Raw genomic sequence first — 19,462 nt, 5'->3', positions numbered from 1 at the left:
GTTTCTCAAGTTTATGTGTTCCTGTCTCTTAATTTAAAAAAAATGTGCATGTTCATATCTGTTGAGTTCTAAAATATATATGCCACCCACTATATCAATGGTGGGGGAGAAATGTCCATGAATAGGTATTGCCGCTCTTCCTTTGTCGTCCTAGGAGAAAGAAAACCTGGAGACTGGCCAAGGAGGACGATCCGGAGACCGGGAGCAGAGACGCAAGGGGCCCAGTGTACCGCCCAATACTCCCATCAGGACCGGCGAGGAGAACCGACTGATCCACCCCTGATGGAGGAAAGGATGCTGAACTTTGTCATCTGCGGAATTGGAAGAAGATGATGCGGACCTCCCAGCACGTGGGTCAACATCCTTAGCACCCGACATCCCTTCGACTCAATCCAAGTGCAGTCGGGCGGGGGGGGTTTGTTGGGTGTTCTGACCCACGTTTGGACTATTATGCTACAACATTTGGTGCTGTGGGCTTAGGAAATCCAAGATGGCCGAAAAAGCCCACATGTGCGCCAGAATCTATGAAAACCGTGCAGTTTGTGCGCACACCAAAATGGTCGCCTGACTTGCCACCCCCCGGTGCGGGTGTGCTGGGTCAGAAGAGCCATGAGTGAAATGGGTTGCCAAAGAGAAAAACAGCAGTGCCTGTTCGCTAGAAAGCACTTTAAAAATCACCCTTTGTTTCTCTGAAGGCAAGCTCAGAATGCCCATTTCAAACATTGCAGAATATCCAACAATCTCACTGAACACCAGCAGACATTTGAAAGAATAAAGTCTTGTGGGCATACAAAATCTGGAAAGAGGATGAGCCTAAAATAATGTTCATAGCAAAACTGGCTGAGCTGATGATTTCAGCAGTTTAAGTAAATTTGGACTGAAAGACACTAAAAATCTAAATGTTTAAAAGAAATGAGTGACCTACTTTTGAGTGTCACATAGGTTGCAATTGTTTAAATGTCATAGTTTTAAACTTAGAATCAGCATTCTAGCTGCATGCGTAAAAATTGGAAGTTTGATTTGGACAGGAAAACTGGCAGCCAAAGAGACATTTAGCTGAGGCCTGGCTTAAAAAGAGAGGGAATTTTGCCCACCAGCTACCCCCGACAGGAGTGGAGACTTGCACAACAGCTGTGTTCCCAGGCCTAGCTGCCTTTTGCTGTTCCCACCAAAAGGGATATGACACTTCTCTGATTGAATTACCTGGGCTCTGCAGGAAATTAAACAAAGCCCTGTCCTGACTCAGGCAAATGTTTTATTGGGGGGGGGGGGGTCGTAAAAGTGGCTTCCTCCTGGAAGGAAAGGGGAGGAGCACTGCCTGTGAGAGTAAGCTGGCTTGGCAGAACTGGAAATACCAGAAATTCAACCTTGTGCTGGGGGGAAACCACACCCCTTTGGGGCCAGAACATAAATCTAAAAAGATGGATCATTCATGGAGCGGACTTGTGAAAATTTTATAAGTGATATCATTATTCTTGTGATTTTTCTGTGCACATTTGAAGACGTTTTAGGACCCGGTGGTATGTTCAGGGGGGTTTTTAGCAGAAAAGAGGATATTACTCTAAATGTATGTATGTTAAAAATCTGACACTCCACCACCTAATGCCCACATGCTTTGCGAACATTTGTGTAAATGCGGGGACAAATCAAATATTGGTAACCCGACCAAAAAGTGAAATATGTTGCCATTTTTGAACCCAAGCTCCTAGAAACGACAGAATTGGAACAGGGGCTACCATCAATAAATGCATGATGTGTGTATGCAATGCCAAACAACTGTCTATCGGGGAAGTATGTATTTGGATCAGATATAGATTGTGTGTAAAGTTGACAGGGGTGGGTTCTCTGTATCATAAACAGACCTCATCATGATGACACTTCATTTCATTCCCCCAATCAAGGGGAAGAGGAGGAAGTGGCCAATGACAAGTGGAGAGGGGTAGGGCCTAGAAAGCTAGCCTCTCCACCCACTTTCAAAACACATAAAAGCAGACAATCAGGACAGATAGAGATATTCAATTCCATTTGCTGCGGGACGCTCTGCCGGGAAAATCCATACTTTACCTCCATCAACCTCCAGAGAGCCAACACAGAGACTTCAATCTATCCACCTTCAGAGACCAAGACTTTACTTCAGAATTTGTAGCAGAGAGGTCAACTACAAGCTAAATCCCTCTTTAGCAGGCCTCAAATCATTGCAACTATTCACAGCCAGGCGAGCTGTTTGAATTCTTTGCAAGAACTCTTGCCATTTGCCAGAAAGCAGTGTTGTATCCAGAGAGAGACCAGCTGAACCGGAGACCGCTGTATCCGGACCCACAGACCTGATCAGAACCAGAGACCCAGACCAGACCAGCAGAGTAGAGCTGACCCAGGCGCTGTGCGCAGAGACCGTCTGTGGCGAGTGAAGAAAACCTGTTGACCAGATCCGTGGCGGGGCCCATTCTATTTCTAAATATATTGCGAGTACCTAGCAGAACTGTGCAGAACCAATCTCTTAGTTAAAATAATCTAATTCTAACTTTTTTAATCTAAGTAGAACTGCCTCCTAACTGTCACCTGTCATTTGCAAAGCTATCACCTGTCATTTTCTAGCTGCAAGCTGTAACCTGTCGCTTTGAACTTTTAAAATTTCAAATCCGAAAAACTACCTTTATTTAATCGTCCATAACTCTGGAACCGTTTGGGCTAGGAACTTGGTTTAACTTTCATCTGAAAGCTTAGAATCTCAGTTTTTCAACAAGCTTAATATCGACTTCCTACTCCTTATATGTTCTCCGTAATCACGATTCTCGCATTCGCGAATTTTGCCGCGATTTGGCCCGATTTCTTTACTTGTAAAAAGACAGCTGCTGTTACCTGAACTACTAAATTTCGTTTGCCTCTTAAGAACCATCCCTGAATCATTGCTAGAGTGAGCCTGGACTAATATTAACTAGATACCACTCACCCTGAACCTCCTAAAGGGAATTAAAAGCATTTTAGCATATTTTTCACTTCCTTGCAAACCACCTTCAAAGCATTTTGGGCCTGTGTTTAAAACTCCGACCTGTTTTCCTCTAAGCTTGCTGGGGGGGGAACTGAATTTCGTATTGTATTGATTGCATTCCTGAGAACTGTGTGCTTTCCTTCCATTTCCTTGCATTGCATAAAGGGGGGGAGTGAATTGCCAGAGAAAAGTGATTACATTGTCTTTTGCTGAAATCCTATCAAGTTTTTTTCTGTACTGCATTTTCATTCCACCTTGCATCCATTTGAAACCATAAAAGTATTGTTGCTATCTTATCCATCCTATAACCACTCATCATTGATTATAAAGAAGTGTGCTAGTGCCAGACTATCAATTATTGATTACTGCTCAGATTAAGTGTGATATTCAATTATTAATTTATTATAAAGTGTGATATATATATATTGTTTAAATTATCAAATAAACCGTTTAAACTTGCAAAACAGAACTACTTCTTGGCCCAGTGGGGTCAGGGGGATTCCAAGAGAGGGGTGTTATATAGGGGTAGTCATCCAGAACGCATGAACTGGACATAAAGATACATCAATAAGGGTTTCCATTCAGTATCCCAGACTAGGCATTGACTTAGCTGTAGTGTTGAATTGAATCCTCTTACAATTTTAACTGCGAAATCAGGATAGGCGAAAACATGCATGGATACATAAATACCCATGAAGAAGTTAGCCAATGTGGTTGCATAACTGCCCCCAATGGACACTCCCTTAGTTTGCCTGTACAGTGTGTTAAATCTGTTTTGCGTTGTGAATATCAATAATTCTTTGACCATTTCCATTTGTAATGCAAAGGAGGCCGATTTCTCATTAAAAAAAGTGATCAATTGCCAGTGGAGCCAAGCCATGCTCACTAGAAGTAAACAAGGCATTGCCATCCATGGTGCAGAACATAAAATGCTTATTCCATTTGGTTTTGCTGAGAGAAATCAAGCACATGCATGGTGTCTCTTATTTATGATGGTAATTTGTACAGCTTTGGTCTTAGAACAACATCTATGAAAATGGACATTCTTTCCGTTAACCAGCCTTTCCCACTAACTATTGGACACCCATCAGTTAAGCCATCGTAGTGAATTTTCAGGAGAAAATATATCGTCAGTAATTTTGGATGTTCCATACTCAGGACCCCCCCCCCCCCCCCTGTCTGGTGCCATTTGTGTATGAGCTCTTTCATGGCTTTGCTAATGCTCGTTACACAGTGCTGATTTTCTAATAACAGTCCGGTAATGTAATTGATTTATTCAATACAACAATATTGCCCCCTTTGTCTGCTTCTTTTATCTCAATGACATCATACTGTTGCAATCTTTTAGGGCATTGCATTCTTAGTAGCCCAGGTTCGAGGGTGCATGCCGTTTGTTGGTTGGTTTAGTCTTACTCAGTTTGTGTATATTTTTGATAACTGCCTCATGAAGTGTAAATTAGATTGCTCTGGACAGTGGTGGCACAAATTTGGAAAGCGGTTTTAGATTGGCGTCTTTTACAATGGTACTCTCTATCCCTAGGCCCTCTATCAGTTGTTCAGCAGGCCTCATGTTTCCTGTTTCGAAGGACATGAGCAGTCTTGTATTGTGAAAGTCCCTGACAGTAAGGGATGATATTTCTGGATGGTATCTCACATTAGTTTATTTCCAATTGGTATTATGGAAAAATGCTTTTTTAGTTTCCTTATTAATTCTTGTGTCAATCTGAATCTTGGTACGATCACAAGCGAGTGTAGGGGTAAAGGAAAGTCCTTTGTTGAGCACTGTTTGTTCATATTTGTCCATTTGCCTATTGGAGAGATTCAGGACTATGTAGACCTCCTGCACTGACTGATGAATTCTCTCTCTCTCTTGGAATCTGATCCTGTTCTCATCCCTGTTCTTCATTCGGAATATATAGGCGGATATAGTCAAATTGGCCTTCAGAAGTTTGAATTCCATTGTTCCATAATGCATTTGCACGGAGTTAATAACAAAATGCAGTTGCATGTGATAAATACCAGTAAAGGGCACAGGAGCTGGACATCGTGATGCACATAACTTATTATATTGAAAATTATGATGAAAGGTCAACACTACAGATACTGACCATTATACATTGTTCAACATGCCATACAATTGAGGGTACGGGTGCAGCACTAAGCTTTGCTGCGGCCGTTCAATGATAAACACCCATATCATCATTGACGCGGGACGTAGTGATGTCAGCGCAGCTGTGTCGTCCACTACACATAAAAGGAATTTCAAGATGGTGGTGGCTGCCCACACACTCAAATGCCGCCATCTTGAAACAACTTTCTCTACACTGACAGGTAAGCCAATACCCAAGGACTTGCCGCTATTGGTGCTTAGAACATATCAAATATATATTGCAGGTGACCAATGTAAGAGGGTGGGCATCAACCAAGAATGAATGGGAATCTGAGTCCCAATGAATGATTGCAGGAATACCTTATCCGAATTGATCGAAGCAGCCAAAGAGGAATTTTGAAGCAGGACCTAATTGAAAACAGAGGTTAATGATGCCCAACCATTAGGTAATACAAGATTATTATTTTACTAATAAGGGGAACAGTTACTTAGAATGATATGCCAACAGCTTCATATACATATATGTTTTTCAGGTGATACACTCAATATAGTGACACTGCCCTGAAGGGTAGGGGCAAGTGAATGTCTAATGAAGATCGGAGGGATTCCGAACATCCAAACATGACCAAAAGGGATGGATTAGCTTAGAGCATAAAGGTAAAACTTGAGTATAATATGTCAAACAAAAGACGCGCAGAACACACACTGGCAATCAGAGCTATTTGATGAGATATATGTATAAGTCTGATTTAGACAATCCTGTATAGATGAATCCTGATAAGTAATGCACTGCAGTGGCTACAGGTCCGGTAAGTTTATATTGAGCATAGCATGACAGAAATGTGTTTAAACCAACACTGTGCAAAAGTCAGCGTCATCACAGCTGACCTTTTCTGTTACCAATCGGATACATACTACTATACTTATAATTATGGATTCAGATACCCAAGAAGCATAAGAATACAACTATGATAAACATCACATTTGTTGAACTTTGCACTTCTTATATCCACTCACTCGACATGTATTTTCTTCCACAGGTGGAATCACTAATTGCACTATCAATATATGAATCTTACCTAAATGTTTTGTAAAAACATGTCTGGCAATAAGTTATAGAATAGGAAAACGCATGTGTGCCAGTTGGTTATTGTTGGCTATTCAAATACATGTATGTACCATTGTATGTTGGAACAGGTTATAGTATACCAGGAGCACAATTAGTCAATAAACCATATTTGTATGGTAAAATATATAGTTGGTTACTTTTTGTGATAGGTTCAGTGTGGGGGTACAAACTTTTATTTCTTAATTGAAGACTGTTTAGGTGTTACAGCCCCTCCCCCACCAGTTCTAGAGAGTACCTACCAATAGATACCTATATATATCTATGAGAACAGTACAAATGAGAGTTAGGGCAGGCGCTGCGAACCTCAACACTGATGCCACGTATTTTCTAACCCTAGTCTAAGCCACACCAAGTCCAAAGTTCTGGCCAACCACCTAGCACTATAGTATCTAGCCCTAATCCAACAAAATGTGTGTTTTTGGTCTCCTTTCAGAAATACTCGCAGGGCCAAGGGGTTTCTTCACCATCTGGCTTCTCAACTTCCTGGTGCCTTTCAGAATAGGACTCTCTTTCACTCAAGGTTTTGCTGACATCTCTCCCTCCATCCTTTCACAATACCAACTCTAAGGAGTCTTGTTGTGCCTGTTACAACAATGTTCTTATTTCACCGTCTGATTTCTCTGGGCATTACTTGCACCAGATTTCACTGCTTCCACTATCAATTTCTTGCTGGTGTCCCTTTCACCAAAATTTTACCTCACCAGTCTCCCGTTAAACCACCCCGCAGCGTCCGTTTTACCAGGTATAGCTATCACAAGTCTTAGGATTCCCCAGATGTCCATTTCTTTGGGTATCACAAATCTCAGGATTCCCCTCGCATTCTTTCTATTAGGTAACATTTTCACCAGTCTTGTGACACTCCTGGCAGCCTTTCCACCAGTTTTCCACACTTCTTTCCAGCAGATTCCCTCTAAATTCAAGTCCCAGAATGCACCTTTCTTAGATCACCCCCCCCCAGCTCTCATGTGCAAAGGTTTCTAATTCAACGGCTCAAGCAATATTTTCACTTCCACCCTATGCAGTCTTCCTCTTCTCTCAGGGGTGCAGAAGAAGGTACCTCCCTTTCATCTGGGTTAGCAACCTTCCAATCAGGCAGCTGTCTCAATTCCAGGTAGGAAGTAGTGGTACACCAGTCTACCTCTTCTAGCTTCAAGACAACAAATGATTGCCTGCAGCCCCTTATACCAAGTGATTTTGGACGTTCTCGTAAGATCACTCCAGATTCGCTCTTTCTGGTTGTATTAGTTTTAGGTTTTCCCCATTGTCCTGTGGCTAGGGAACCCACAATCCCACCGCTTAAGACATTATTACATGTAGTCTCGGATTGGATAATTGGGAAACCAGGGTTCATAGTTTTTGAGGTTTTAAAAGATGTGCATGGTCCTCAGTGGCACCTGGAAACTCAGCAGTGTGCCTGTGGAGAATTATGTAGTCACTGGCTGCCTTTTGGCATATGCTACTGTTTTCGAAGGTTTGTGCTGTAAACAAGTGATTTCATTCTGCATGGTAAATCCTGAGTTGGGGTTATATACGCGGTGTCTGTCCCTTGTAGATATTCCTCACTATGGTTTATGCAGTGCATAACAAACGAAGTCTGTGTTTTCCAGTCCCTTTTAGATCTAGCCTGGGTCTTGCCCCAAAGTTTGTGGCTATACTGCACCCCTTCTGGTGGGCAGGGGTGCAAGGGCACATCGCCAGCGTCCGAACCAAACAAGTCCACTGTGAGACAGTTTGCCCCATATTGTATTGTATTGCATTGTAGTTGACATTTATACAGCGCCTTTTACCATTATAGTCTCAATGCACTAGTGGTGGGAACGCCCTTGGGGACTGAAGTCCAAAATGTGGGAAATTACATAGTAGGTTTAGAATGTGTGTGCGCATTTGGTCAATATAAGGCTTAGAAGGGCTGGCCAGGCTCCCGTAAAAGCAGCCCAGGCGGTCAGGCATGTGAGCGATCAGGAGAAAGCGTGAGTGCAAGAGACTCGTTATGTGACCAGCTGGCCAGAATTTACCATAGGTCTTCGCTGCATACGATGGCAGAGGTGTTGAGCCGTAGTCTGGTGTAAGAAGGCAAACCGATATGTGAGCAGCGAGACTAAATTTGTTGAAGTCGTTGCTATATTTTTCCGATGAGTGCGGGTAGCCATGCCTGTGGCCGGTGTCCACCGGTGTGGTGCGTATATACGTACCTAGAGACTCGGATGGAGTTTTTGTAGATGCATCTGTTTTGCGGCTGCAACAATTGGTTAACCACACAGGCTAGCCTTCACAAATTACTATTAGTAGAGCAAGGGCTATACTTTTAATCTCAACCTGGCGGAAGCATGCTGAATCATCACAAATGGAATGCTTGCACTGAACCTTCATAAATGTTACAAGTACCATGAATGGCTAACCTAAACGTCCTTGGTTGGATTCAACTTTAGCAGAACATTTAAAAAAACAATTAAATTTCGACTTTAGCAGAGCAATGAAAAACCAGATAAAATCAATTTTAGCAGAGCAACAGGAAAGTTACTACTTTGATGGGGTATTAACACAATTTGAGATACTTTCCAGTAGATTAGTCGATTGCAGCTGCAATCGGACCAACTGCAATACTTCAGAGGTCTTTGAATGGGTACGCGGGGATAGCAAGTTTGAGTGAGGTTGGAAAGAATGCAGGATGGAGGGGGCAAGGCGGGGCATTGACCTGAAACAGGACGCAGGTAAGTGCAGTTTCCGGTGGTTGAAAGCTGGTTTTCAATAACTTGGGGTAAACATTAAAGTAGGTAAAAACTGGAATGCAGCATAACTTGATGCAGGTACTGAAAGGGATGATTGATGGGTGTTTCACATTGAACTTCAATCTCTGGGTTAAAGTGAACATTGTCCAGGTAAGTGTTCTACAAAAGATATTCTATAGTTTTAGGTGCATCCCACATAAGGTCCACAAAAGACTACTGGACACTATATAAAGAAATGGGCTGCATACTATGGGAATGGAACACAATTTGCTTGATTGTCTTGATTTTGAAGGGCCTAAAGGAAGCTTTGGATTTCCGTACGGGTCGTATACAAGGCTTGCATTGTACGTCCGCTTGAAGTGGAAATAAGCAGCCAAGAAACAAACATGTGGAGGGAGAGAGAGCAGAGCATGAAAGATGGATTAATCAGGAGGGAGTCGTGATGACAGAGGAGCCACCTTCGGGGTGGTCAGGGGCTAGTACCATGAAAAACAGAATTGATTACTTGTGCAGGGGGGCACTGGAAAGGTTAGTCAGCGACACTGGAGCTCATCCACCGTTTGGTCGAGTAAATTGTTGAAAATAAGTGATCGAAAGGTATTTTCGAATTGTGTGTTCAGTGTGGCACAGTCTTGGTAGATCAGCTATGACACAGTGGGGGAGGGGTTGAGCTCTGAGTATCTGAGGAACGAATACTTCAGCTGGGATAAAGTGGGGATTCCACCAACCCACAGATTGTTGTAGGCTGGCAAGGGAGCAGAAAAAGTGGTGCCTGAAGTCGCACTTACAACTGGATAGATTGGGTAGGTTAAGGCAGAGAAGATATTGGAAGGAGGAAGACAGCAGGTAGTGAAAAGAGGAATACATCACAGGGCTACAGAAGGAAGAGATCAGCTGAAAGACATCAGGGATGATATCTTATGTTAGGTTACTAGGATTTACACTGTGCTCTGCTGCCATCTGCATGGTTCCCAACTCTAGCAGATCATAATATAGGTCAGAAAAACCTGAAAACACCGTATCTACTTTACTCTCAAATAGATAATTTGTATCCTGTGTCAAACAAGGATCTGGCATTTGGCAGTGAGTGGAGGGGAAACTCCACTCATTACCATAATGCTAAGAGTTAAGGGAGGCAAGCACGTTTGGTTTAGAGAAAGGGATGCCTCACATGAACACAGGCACCAATTTCACCTTGCTTATTATGTTTGTTGGCAAGCTGCGCTGCCTCAATCCTCAGTGGCCTGGGCCAGCTGGGACTTTTGACCATAATGGCAATTGAAAGCCTTGAGTGTTCGAAGCAAGGGCCAGGATCCCTGGTCTTTCTTTTCTCAAAATGTCGACACCAGTGTCTTTCATAAGCCTCCCACCCCTCTCACAGAGCACATATAGTCACATGCTGAAATGAAATAATACCTTCCTCCTTAACTGGTTCAGAAGCTGGTCCATACCTACACTTTCAGAATAATGATAAAATAATACCCTGTAGGGGATTGTTCATGATAAGGTGAGGAGCAGGAACGAAAGGTGAAGTGCGGTTTCTGCAAAGTGCCCCACAAAGAAATGTGCACCACCACTGAGACTAAACGGGGTGCCATGGCTGCAGAGAGTTGGAGAAGCATGCAGACGCGGAAAAAAGGGCGTTGAAGCAGTGGGGGAAAAGATGGGCAGTACAGGATCTCCAGTTCATGTATTGTACTGATCTGTGCCAGAGCTCCTTGGAGAGCTGTGTTGAAGCACTGGAGTGTAGAATGGCATAAGGAGATTTGCAAACTTGATCTACTGTAGTGATGGTCCTTCAAAGATAGGGAGGGACTGTCACGGCTTTCCAAGCACAAGGTAAACTATCCCCAAAGGGGGTTTATTAGAGCTATGAAGTAACAATTTCACCCATCAACAGCTATTTGCACTACAAAAGGGTGGAAGGAGAGAGGAGCTGCATTTTTGGCGTAATGTGGGGTGGACTGATTTATACCCAAAAATGCACACTTTTAAAGATTTTGGTATGATTTCTAGGATGAGTGGCAAACTGTGCTTGAAATAGTATGCATGTAGTTCCAAATTCTATGGAATTAAGAATGTTTTCCCCTTGTGGGCACCTTTTAATTGCATAATCATTTGTAATATTTGGCAAGTGGGCCTTTTATGGCCTTCTGATTTAGGAGCAGGTAGGAAGCAGCCATCAGGAGACGGCAGATGGAAGACAACAGGGCGTGGCTGGAAGGTATCAGGAGGTTAGGAACTAGAAGACACCACAAGGAGCTAGTAAGGTGGCAGCTAGCAACAGCAGGAAGGAACGTGTGTCCAGGAGCAGTCAAAGTGAAAGAGAAACTTTAACTTTATATGCAACTTGTGGAAGAGTCTCAGCAACATGGGCAGAACCTGCAAAGTAATTGGAGGTGAGCCTAGAACATTCGGAGAGGGATCTTTAGAGAGACCGTGTGATGGGGAGTGGCCCTGAAAATCTAGTGACCCTTCTAAGAGCCCCTTTGAGATTTCAAACCTTTTTTTGTAGTTGAACCAAAACTTTGGAAATGCTGAGAAGGGCAGGGGAGGGACAGGGACTGAGAGGGAGGGGACAGGGACTGAGAGGGAGGAGGCAGTGAGAAAGGAAACTGAAGAGGGGAGGATTGTGAGAGCGAGAGTGAAAGAGTGTAAGAAAGAGCAAGAGGCGGAGGAGAAAGGAATAGAGTGGAGAAAGGTAGTAAGATGGGATAAATGGGAGACAACCCAGGGAGAGTGTTGGGGGAGACAGCCTGGGGGGTGAGGGGGGAAGAAGAGGAGGCTGAGGGAGATAGCCTTGGGGGGAGGAGACTGAGGGAGATGGCCTGGGGGGGCGGGGGGCGGGCAGACTGAGGAAGAGAGACAGCCGGGGGGGAGGGAGACAGCCCAAGGGGGGTGGGGGGGGAGACTGAGGACAGCCGGGAGGAGGGGGAGACTGAGGGAGAAGCCCGGGAGGAGGGGGGAGACTGAAGGAGACAGCCCGTGGGGGGGGTGGAAGACAGTTCAGGGGGAGAGACAGCCTGGGGGGGGACTGAGGGAGACAGCTCGGTGGGGGGGGAGACTGAGGGAGACAGCTCAGTGGGGGGGGAGACAGAGAGAGCCTGGGGGGAGGGGGACTGAGGGGGACTGAGGGAGACAGCTCGGTGGGGGGGGGGGGAGACTGAGAGCCTGGGGGGAGGGGGACTGAGGGAGACAGCCTGTGCAGGGGAGACTGAGGGCGAGAGACAGCCCGGAGGGGGGGAGACACCCCGTGGGGGGGGGGGGAAGACAGTCCAGGGGGAGACAGCCTGGGGGGGACTGAGGGAGACAGCCCAGGGGGGGAGACTGAGGGAGACAGCCTGGTGGGGGGGGAGACAGTCCAGGGGGAGACAGCCGGGGAGGACTGAGGGAGACAGCCCAGGGGGAGACTGTGGGAGACAGCCAGGGGGGGGGGAGACTGAGGGAGAAGCCCGGGAGGAGGGGGGAGACTGAAGGAGACAGCCCGTGGGGGGGTGGAAGACAGTTCAGGGGGAGAGACAGCCTGGGGGGGGACTGAGGGAGACAGCTCGGTGGGGGGGGAGACTGAGGGAGACAGCTCAGTGGGGGGGAGACAGAGAGAGCCTGGGGGGAGGGGGACTGAGGGAGACAGCTCGGTGGGGGGGGGGAGACTGAGAGCCTGGGGGGAGGGGGACTGAGGGAGACAGCCTGTGCAGGGGAGACTGAGGGCGAGAGACAGCCCGGAGGGGGGGGAGACACCCCATGGGGGGGGGAGACAGTCCAGGGGGAGACAGCCTGGGGGGGACTGAGGGAGACAGCCCAGGGGGGGGGGGGGAGACTGAGGGAGACAGCCTGGTGGGGGGGAGACAGTCCAGGGGGAGACAGCCGGGGAGGACTGAGGGAGACAGCCCAGGGGGAGACTGTGGGAGACAGCCAGGGGGGGGGGAAGCACTGAGGGAGACAGCCTAGAGGGAGGGGGACACTGAGGGAGAGAGACAGCCCGGGGGGGGAGGAAGACAGCCTGGGGGGGAGACTGAGGGAGACATCCCGGGGGGCGGGGACTGAAGGAGACATCCCGGGGGGGGGGGGGGAGACTGAGGGAGACAGCCCAGGGGGTGGAAGAGACTGAGGGAGACATCCTGGGGGGGGCGGACGACAGTCCAGGGGGGAGACAGCCTGGGGGGGACTGAGGGTGACAGCCCAGGGGGGGGGGGGGGAGACGGAGGGAGAAAGGCCAGGGGGGGGAGAAGGAGGAAGACAGCTCGGTGGGGGGGAGACGGAGGGAGAAAGCCTGGGGGGCAGGGGGACTGAGGGAGACAGCCTGGGTAGGGGAGACAGTCCAGGGGGAGACAGCCCGGGGAGGGACAGAGAGACAGCCCGGTGGGGGGGGGGGACTGGGGGAGACAGCCAGGGGGGGGGCACTGAGGGAGACAGCCCGGGGGGGGGAGACTGAGTGAGTCAGCCGGGGGGGGGGAGACTGAGGGAGACAGCCCGGGGGGGAAGGGGGAGAGACTGAGTGACCAGCCCGGGGGGGAAGGGGGAGAGACTGAGTGACCAGCCCGGGGGGGAAGGGGGAGAGACTGAGTGACAGCCCGGGGGGGAAGGGGGAGAGACTGAGTGACAGCCCGGGGGGGAAGGGGGAGAGACTGAGTGACAGCCCGGGGGGGGGGGAGAGACAGGGACTGAGAGAGACAGCCGGGGGGGGACTGAGGGAGACAGCCGGGGGGGAGACAGCCGGGGGGGGACTGAGGGAGACAGCCGGGGGGGGACTGAGGGAGACAGCCGGGGGGGGGACTGAGGGAGACAGCCGGGGGGGGGACTGAGGGAGACAGCCGGGGGGGGGACTGAGGGAGACAGCCGGGGGGGGACTGAGGGAGACAGCCGGGGGGGGGGGACTGAGGGAGACAGCCGGGGGGGGACTGGAGGGAGTCAGCCGGGGGGGGGGCTGAGGGAGACAGCCGGGGGGGGCTGAGGGAGACAGCCTGGTGGGGGGGGAGACAGTCCAGGGGGAGACAGCCGGGGAGGGGGGGGAACTGAGGGAGACAGCCGGGGGGGGAACTGAGGGAAACAGCCGGGGGGGGGGACTGAGGGAAACAGCCGGGGGGGGGGGACTGAGGGAAACAGCCGGGGGGGGGAGACTGAGTGACAGCCCAGGGGGGGAGAGACAGAGACTGAGGGAGACAGCCGGGGGGGGAACTGAGGGAGACAGCCGGGGGGGGGAACTGAGGGAGACAGCCGGGGGGGGGAACTGAGGGAGACAGCCGGGGGGGGGAACTGAGGGAGACAGCCGGGGGGGGGAACTGAGGGAAACAGCCGGGGGGGGGAACTGAGGGAAACAGCCAGGGGGGGGGGAACTGAGGGAAACAGCCGGGGGGGGACTGAGGGAAACAGCCGGGGTGGGGGGGGGCCTGAGGAAGACAGCCGGGGGGGGACTGAGGGAGACAGCCGGGGGGGGACTGAGGGAGACAGCCGGGGGGGGGGGGAGACTGAGTGAGTCAGCCGGGGGGGGGGGGGAGACTGAGTGAGTCAGCCGGGGGGGGGGGGAGACTGAGTGAGTCAGCCGGGGCGGGGGAGACTGAGTGAGTCAGCCGGGGGGGGGGGGGAGACTGAGTGAGTCAGCCGGGGGGGAGACTGAGTGAGTCAGCCGGGGGGGAGACTGAGTGAGTCAGCCGGGGGGGGTGGAGGGGGAGAGACTGAGTGAGTCAGCCGGGGGGGAAGGGGGAGAGACTGAGTGACAGCCCGGGGGGGAAGGGGGAGAGACTGAGGGAGACAGCCCGGGGGGGACTGAGGGAGACAGCCGGGGGGGGACTGAGGGAGACAGCCGGGGGGGACTGAGGGAGACAGCCGGGGGGGACTGAGGGAGACAGCCGGGGGGGGGCTGAGGGAGTCAGCTGGGGGGGGCTGAGGGAGTCAGCTGGGGGGGGGCTGAGGGAGTCAGCCGGGGGGGGGCTGAGGGAGTCAGCCGGGGGGGGCTGAGGGAGACAGCTCGGGGGGGGGGGGACTGAGGGAGACAGCTCGGGGGGAGGGGACTGAGGGAGACAGCTCGGGGGGAGGGGACTGAGGGAGACAGCTCGGGGGGAGGGGACTGAGGGAGACAGCTCGGGGGGAGGGGACTGAGGGAGACAGCTCGGGGGGGAGGGGACTGAGGGAGACAGCTCGGGGGGGAGGGGACTGAGGGAGAGAGCAGGGGAGAATGGGGCAGAGAGCAGGGGAGAATGGGGCAGAGAGCAGGGGAGAATGAGGCAGAGAGCAGGGGAGAATGAGGCAGAGAGCAGGGGAGAATGAGGCAGAGAGCAGGGGAGAATGAGGCAGAGAGCAGGGGAGAATGAGGCAGAGAGCAGGGGAGAATGAGGCAGAGAGCAGGGGAGAATGAGGCAGAGAGCAGGGGAGAATGAGGCAGAGAGCAGGGGAGAATGAGGCAGAGAGCAGGGGAGAATGAGGCAGAGAGCAGGGGAGAATGAGGCAGAGAGCAGGGGAGAATGAGGCAGAGAGCAGGGGAGAATGAGGCAGAGAGCAGGGGAGAGAATGAGGGAGAGAGAATGAGGGAGAGAATGAGGGAGAGAGAATGAGAGAGAGAATGAGGGAGAGAATGAGGGAGAGAATGAGGGAGAGAATGAGGGAGAGAATGAGGGAGAGAGAGCGAGGGAGAGAGCGAGGGAGAGAGAGCGAGGGAGAGAGCGCGAGGGAGAGAGCGAGGGAGAGAGCGAGGGAGAGAGAGCGAGGGAGAGCGAGGGAGAATGAGGGAGAGAGCGAGGGAGAATGAGGGAGAGAGCGAGGGAGAATGAGGGAGAGAGCGAGGGAGAATGAGGGAGAGAGCGAGGGAGAATGAGGGAGAGAGCGAGGGAGAATGAGGGAGAGAGCGAGGGAGAATGAGGGAGAGAGCGAGGGAGAATGAGGGAGAGAGCGAGGGAGAATGAGGGAGAGAGCGAGGGAGACATCAGAAAAAGTGGAGTGTGAGTGCATTTTTGTGGATTAGATTCCAATGCAGTAAGGAAGGAAAAACCATCCATACTCTTCCAAAGATTAGATTTTGTTGGAGACTAACTGCTTTAAAATTATTTTAGTGAAGGCAGAAGGCATCAGCCTACTAAAACGAGAGGGGAGCTTAGGTTGGGGTTCTGGTGAAGTAATTTAATTGCTTTTTTTCTCTACAGGGATCATTAGAAAAATAGAGCATTCACATCTGATCCACAGACATTTCTCTGGTGAAACAGCAGATGCCTGATTTATACGAATGCAAGCCAGGAGCTATACTGGTTCCTTTCTGGAGCTGCTGCCCACCCATATTAACAGAGGAAAGTGCTACCACTTTGAACACAGCACCACCGTGAACTAAGCTGAGTGGAGATTCTTTGCTTTCACCAGTTCGTCACAAGTTAAAAACATTAAAGATACAGTGCATGAAAATAAATTGAATGCGCGGCATCCGTTTAGGAGCCGGATTAAACTGCCGATAAAGTTTCCTTATACGTCCCAAAGAAATTGAGAAACACTCATATGTTCTATTAATGGGAAAGTATCAATTACTGACAACAACAACATTTTCTCTGTCCTGAAGACGGCCATTATTACCATCGGAACCAACGGCACCAAGAGAGAATTCCGTATGTGTCAGAAAGGCCGAAACATATGTCGACTTGCTAATAGGAACTTTTTCACTTCTCCGATTCCTATCTCTCATTTCAGTAATTTGTTAAAGGGTAGCTGGCGTGTATTAAGTAACTCTCAGTTACCCTATATTAACGTAGGTAAATTAGCACAGAGTGGTTAATAAATATAACAGAACTAGATCACCCGCTCTGGTCACAAAACCTTTGAGGCATACATTACAGTTGGGAGGTTCTAATATATTTGATTCTTCCTTGAGATTATATGTATTCATGCTGGCAGTAATATACACTGTTTTTCCCGTTACCTTTCTCCATGTAATTTGGCATCTTGAAAGGTCTGGTGTGTCCACACTAGTTAGATTGTAAGTGATTAGCACAGTTTGTTTTTATAGATTTAGGCGTTAGAAAGCCTTTTTTATTTTAGGCATGTGTTGTCTGAACAATAAAAAGAAAAATATTTTTGATAATCACGTGTGGTATGAGTAATCTTAAAATTGCATGAGATTACCTTGGATTTAACCCTGTGTGACTTAGGGTCTTAAGGTAGGGGTAGTCGACCTATTATCCTTTGCTTTCAGCGTATCAGTCTCCCATTGATAGTGTCGTCCCCCCGATAACAAAAAACTGGGAGTACCCAATTTTGAAATACTACATCTGATCCACAGACAGGACCAACCTGGTGTCAATGTTAGTGCTAAGCACATACAATTAATAGGACAACACATGCAAGTAGCTTGCAACGGCTGAATTTAGTTATAGTGAGATATTAAGTTTTACCCTGCATGCGTATTAGCATAGATGTAATGTCTTCCTGTTTGGCACAATCCAGGCGTTAGTTCGCATTCAATAATTATTCAGGGTAAATGTTCTTGATGAGCGCTAAATCCCTGTATGAATTCAACACTTTTCTTTTTCCGGTAGTATCCGTCTGCTATCCCCCGTCGACAGTGTCAGAATCCCCCTCCATTCAATACATGGACCCCTCCCATAAAAGAGACTGAAACCCCCAATCCCAAGGGGTCCTTAAACAATATACATATCCAACCAGAAGATCACACGATTGTGAAATTCTATGCCTTTTTTAACTAGAGCAAAAAGACAAAGCCACTCCATCTTCTAGAAAACCTATTAAAACTAAGTGACTACTACACACACAATCAAAATGTCATGGCACGGACACGATCAGGGTGCATTTCCCCAAACATGTTATATCGACCTCCAGTAGCTTCTGAGTTGATCTACTGTCTTCTTCACAGTATTCACATTAAACACACTGAATTATGCCTTATTTTATACAAAATGGCAATTAAAAGCATGTTGCTTTATGCTGGATAACATCATAAAACAGCAATTTAATTCACAAAACAAAACCTAAATTATGCTTACCAGTAAAAGCCGAATTCCTGTATTCAATCCTACATTCCACCACATACTTGTATTGAACAGGAACAGCTGTCCTATTGATACAACCACCATCTCTAACAAAGCATTCTCTGTATGTTGCCATACCTGCAATAAAAAGAGCTGCATCAGGCAATCTTGAAAAGGTGTTTTCATATGGGGCCTATTAACAGACTCTGAAACTCTGCACAGGTCTAGGAATATATAACAAAATATGCAACTCAACAAGATACACATATTGTTTCTGAAGTCAACCACTGACATTATGATACTGACCTAAAATCTCTCCTCTAATGTACAGCCTAATAAAACTCAATGTATTAAGGAAAATATACTTACCATAGTAACTCATAACTTCATATTTTCTTAAGCTGTTTCGCTGCCTTAGACCTTTTATATCAGAATCTAATGCCGAAACCCAGTCAAGAGCCATAATCGGCTCCAAGATTGACTATTGCTGTAGTCTACTTGTAGGGTTGCCGCTATCGGACATCCATCGGCTGCTGGTCATACAGAATGGCTCAGTTAGGGTAGTGAAAGGCCTATCAAGAAGAGACCACGTGTCGGAGGCTCGGCGTAGCCTGCACTGGTTACCGGTGCAGGCCAGGATTATGTTTAGGCTTCTCCTCATCACTCAAAAATGCATACACAGAGTTATGCCACTTTATTTGAAAGAACTAATCTCAGTTAAAAATAACATCCGATCCCTTCGTTCGGATGAAACAAACACTCTGGCTATGCCACGTTTGAAAACCAAAAAAATCCAGAGACTCAGCCTTCATCTCAGCAGCACCCCTTAAGTGGAACTCGTTGGCAGTTACATTGAGGACTACCACCTCTGTGGAAATCTTTAAAAAGGGGCTGAAAACCGCACTCTTTTCGTAGGCCGGACCAGACCTGTGTATGATTTTTGCATATGAACCTGTCTTGAGTTGGTTTCCACTCCTGTATATTTTCTTATTGTTTGTGTTGTCGTTTCTAAGCGCCCTTAAGCCTTACGGTACCTGGTGCGCGATACAAATGTTAAACAAACAAACATCAACTCAATGCTGGTGCTGCCAGTCCTGTATTGTGCAAAAACGAATGTATTTGATTGTTGGCTAAATATTATCTATTCACTTTAGACTGTGGCAAAGGGAGCTCCAATTTATCTTGCAGCTCATTACAAGAAAGCAAACAAGAACACAATGATGCACATGGCTTGACAAATTCATTTTTTTTAAACACACAAACAGGATAACCAGCAACCCATAACTGCTATTGCCAAAAGCTTACTGCAACAAATCAGACGAACAAAGCTGTGCAAATGATTATTTTTAAATAAGGGAGGACTGACGAAGTCCTGTCCGGGAGGACAAAGTTGTGATCTGGAGGACAGGATGTACGGTAGGCAGTGGAGTAACTTTGCTGAACATATTTGGGGGGACATGACATCTGAAGAAAAGGTGCCCCAGCCAAATGAATGGGGACAAAATGGTGTCCCATTAAAGTTGGGGGGACAAACACCCCTGTCCC

General features: G+C 48.2%; 1 protein-coding gene across 2 annotated transcripts in view; it reads right to left on the bottom strand.

The window, feature by feature from the left end:
• PCNX4 (pecanex 4) overlaps nucleotides 1-19,462 on the bottom strand; it is a 451,861-nt gene that overhangs the window by 166,977 nt on the left and 265,422 nt on the right. For both annotated transcript variants that reach the window (XM_069638903.1, XM_069638904.1), the window contains exon 6: nucleotides 17,933-18,055. In XM_069638903.1, coding sequence (XP_069495004.1) covers nucleotides 17,933-18,055 — 123 coding nt within the window. The remainder of the gene's footprint in view (nucleotides 1-17,932; nucleotides 18,056-19,462) is intronic.

This window comes from Ambystoma mexicanum, chromosome 14 (genome assembly GCF_040938575.1).
Source record: "Ambystoma mexicanum isolate Mex_15411 chromosome 14, UKY_AmexF1_1, whole genome shotgun sequence".
Classification (NCBI taxonomy): domain Eukaryota; kingdom Metazoa; phylum Chordata; class Amphibia; order Caudata; family Ambystomatidae; genus Ambystoma; species Ambystoma mexicanum.
This window is presented reverse-complemented; position numbering and strand designations above follow the sequence as displayed.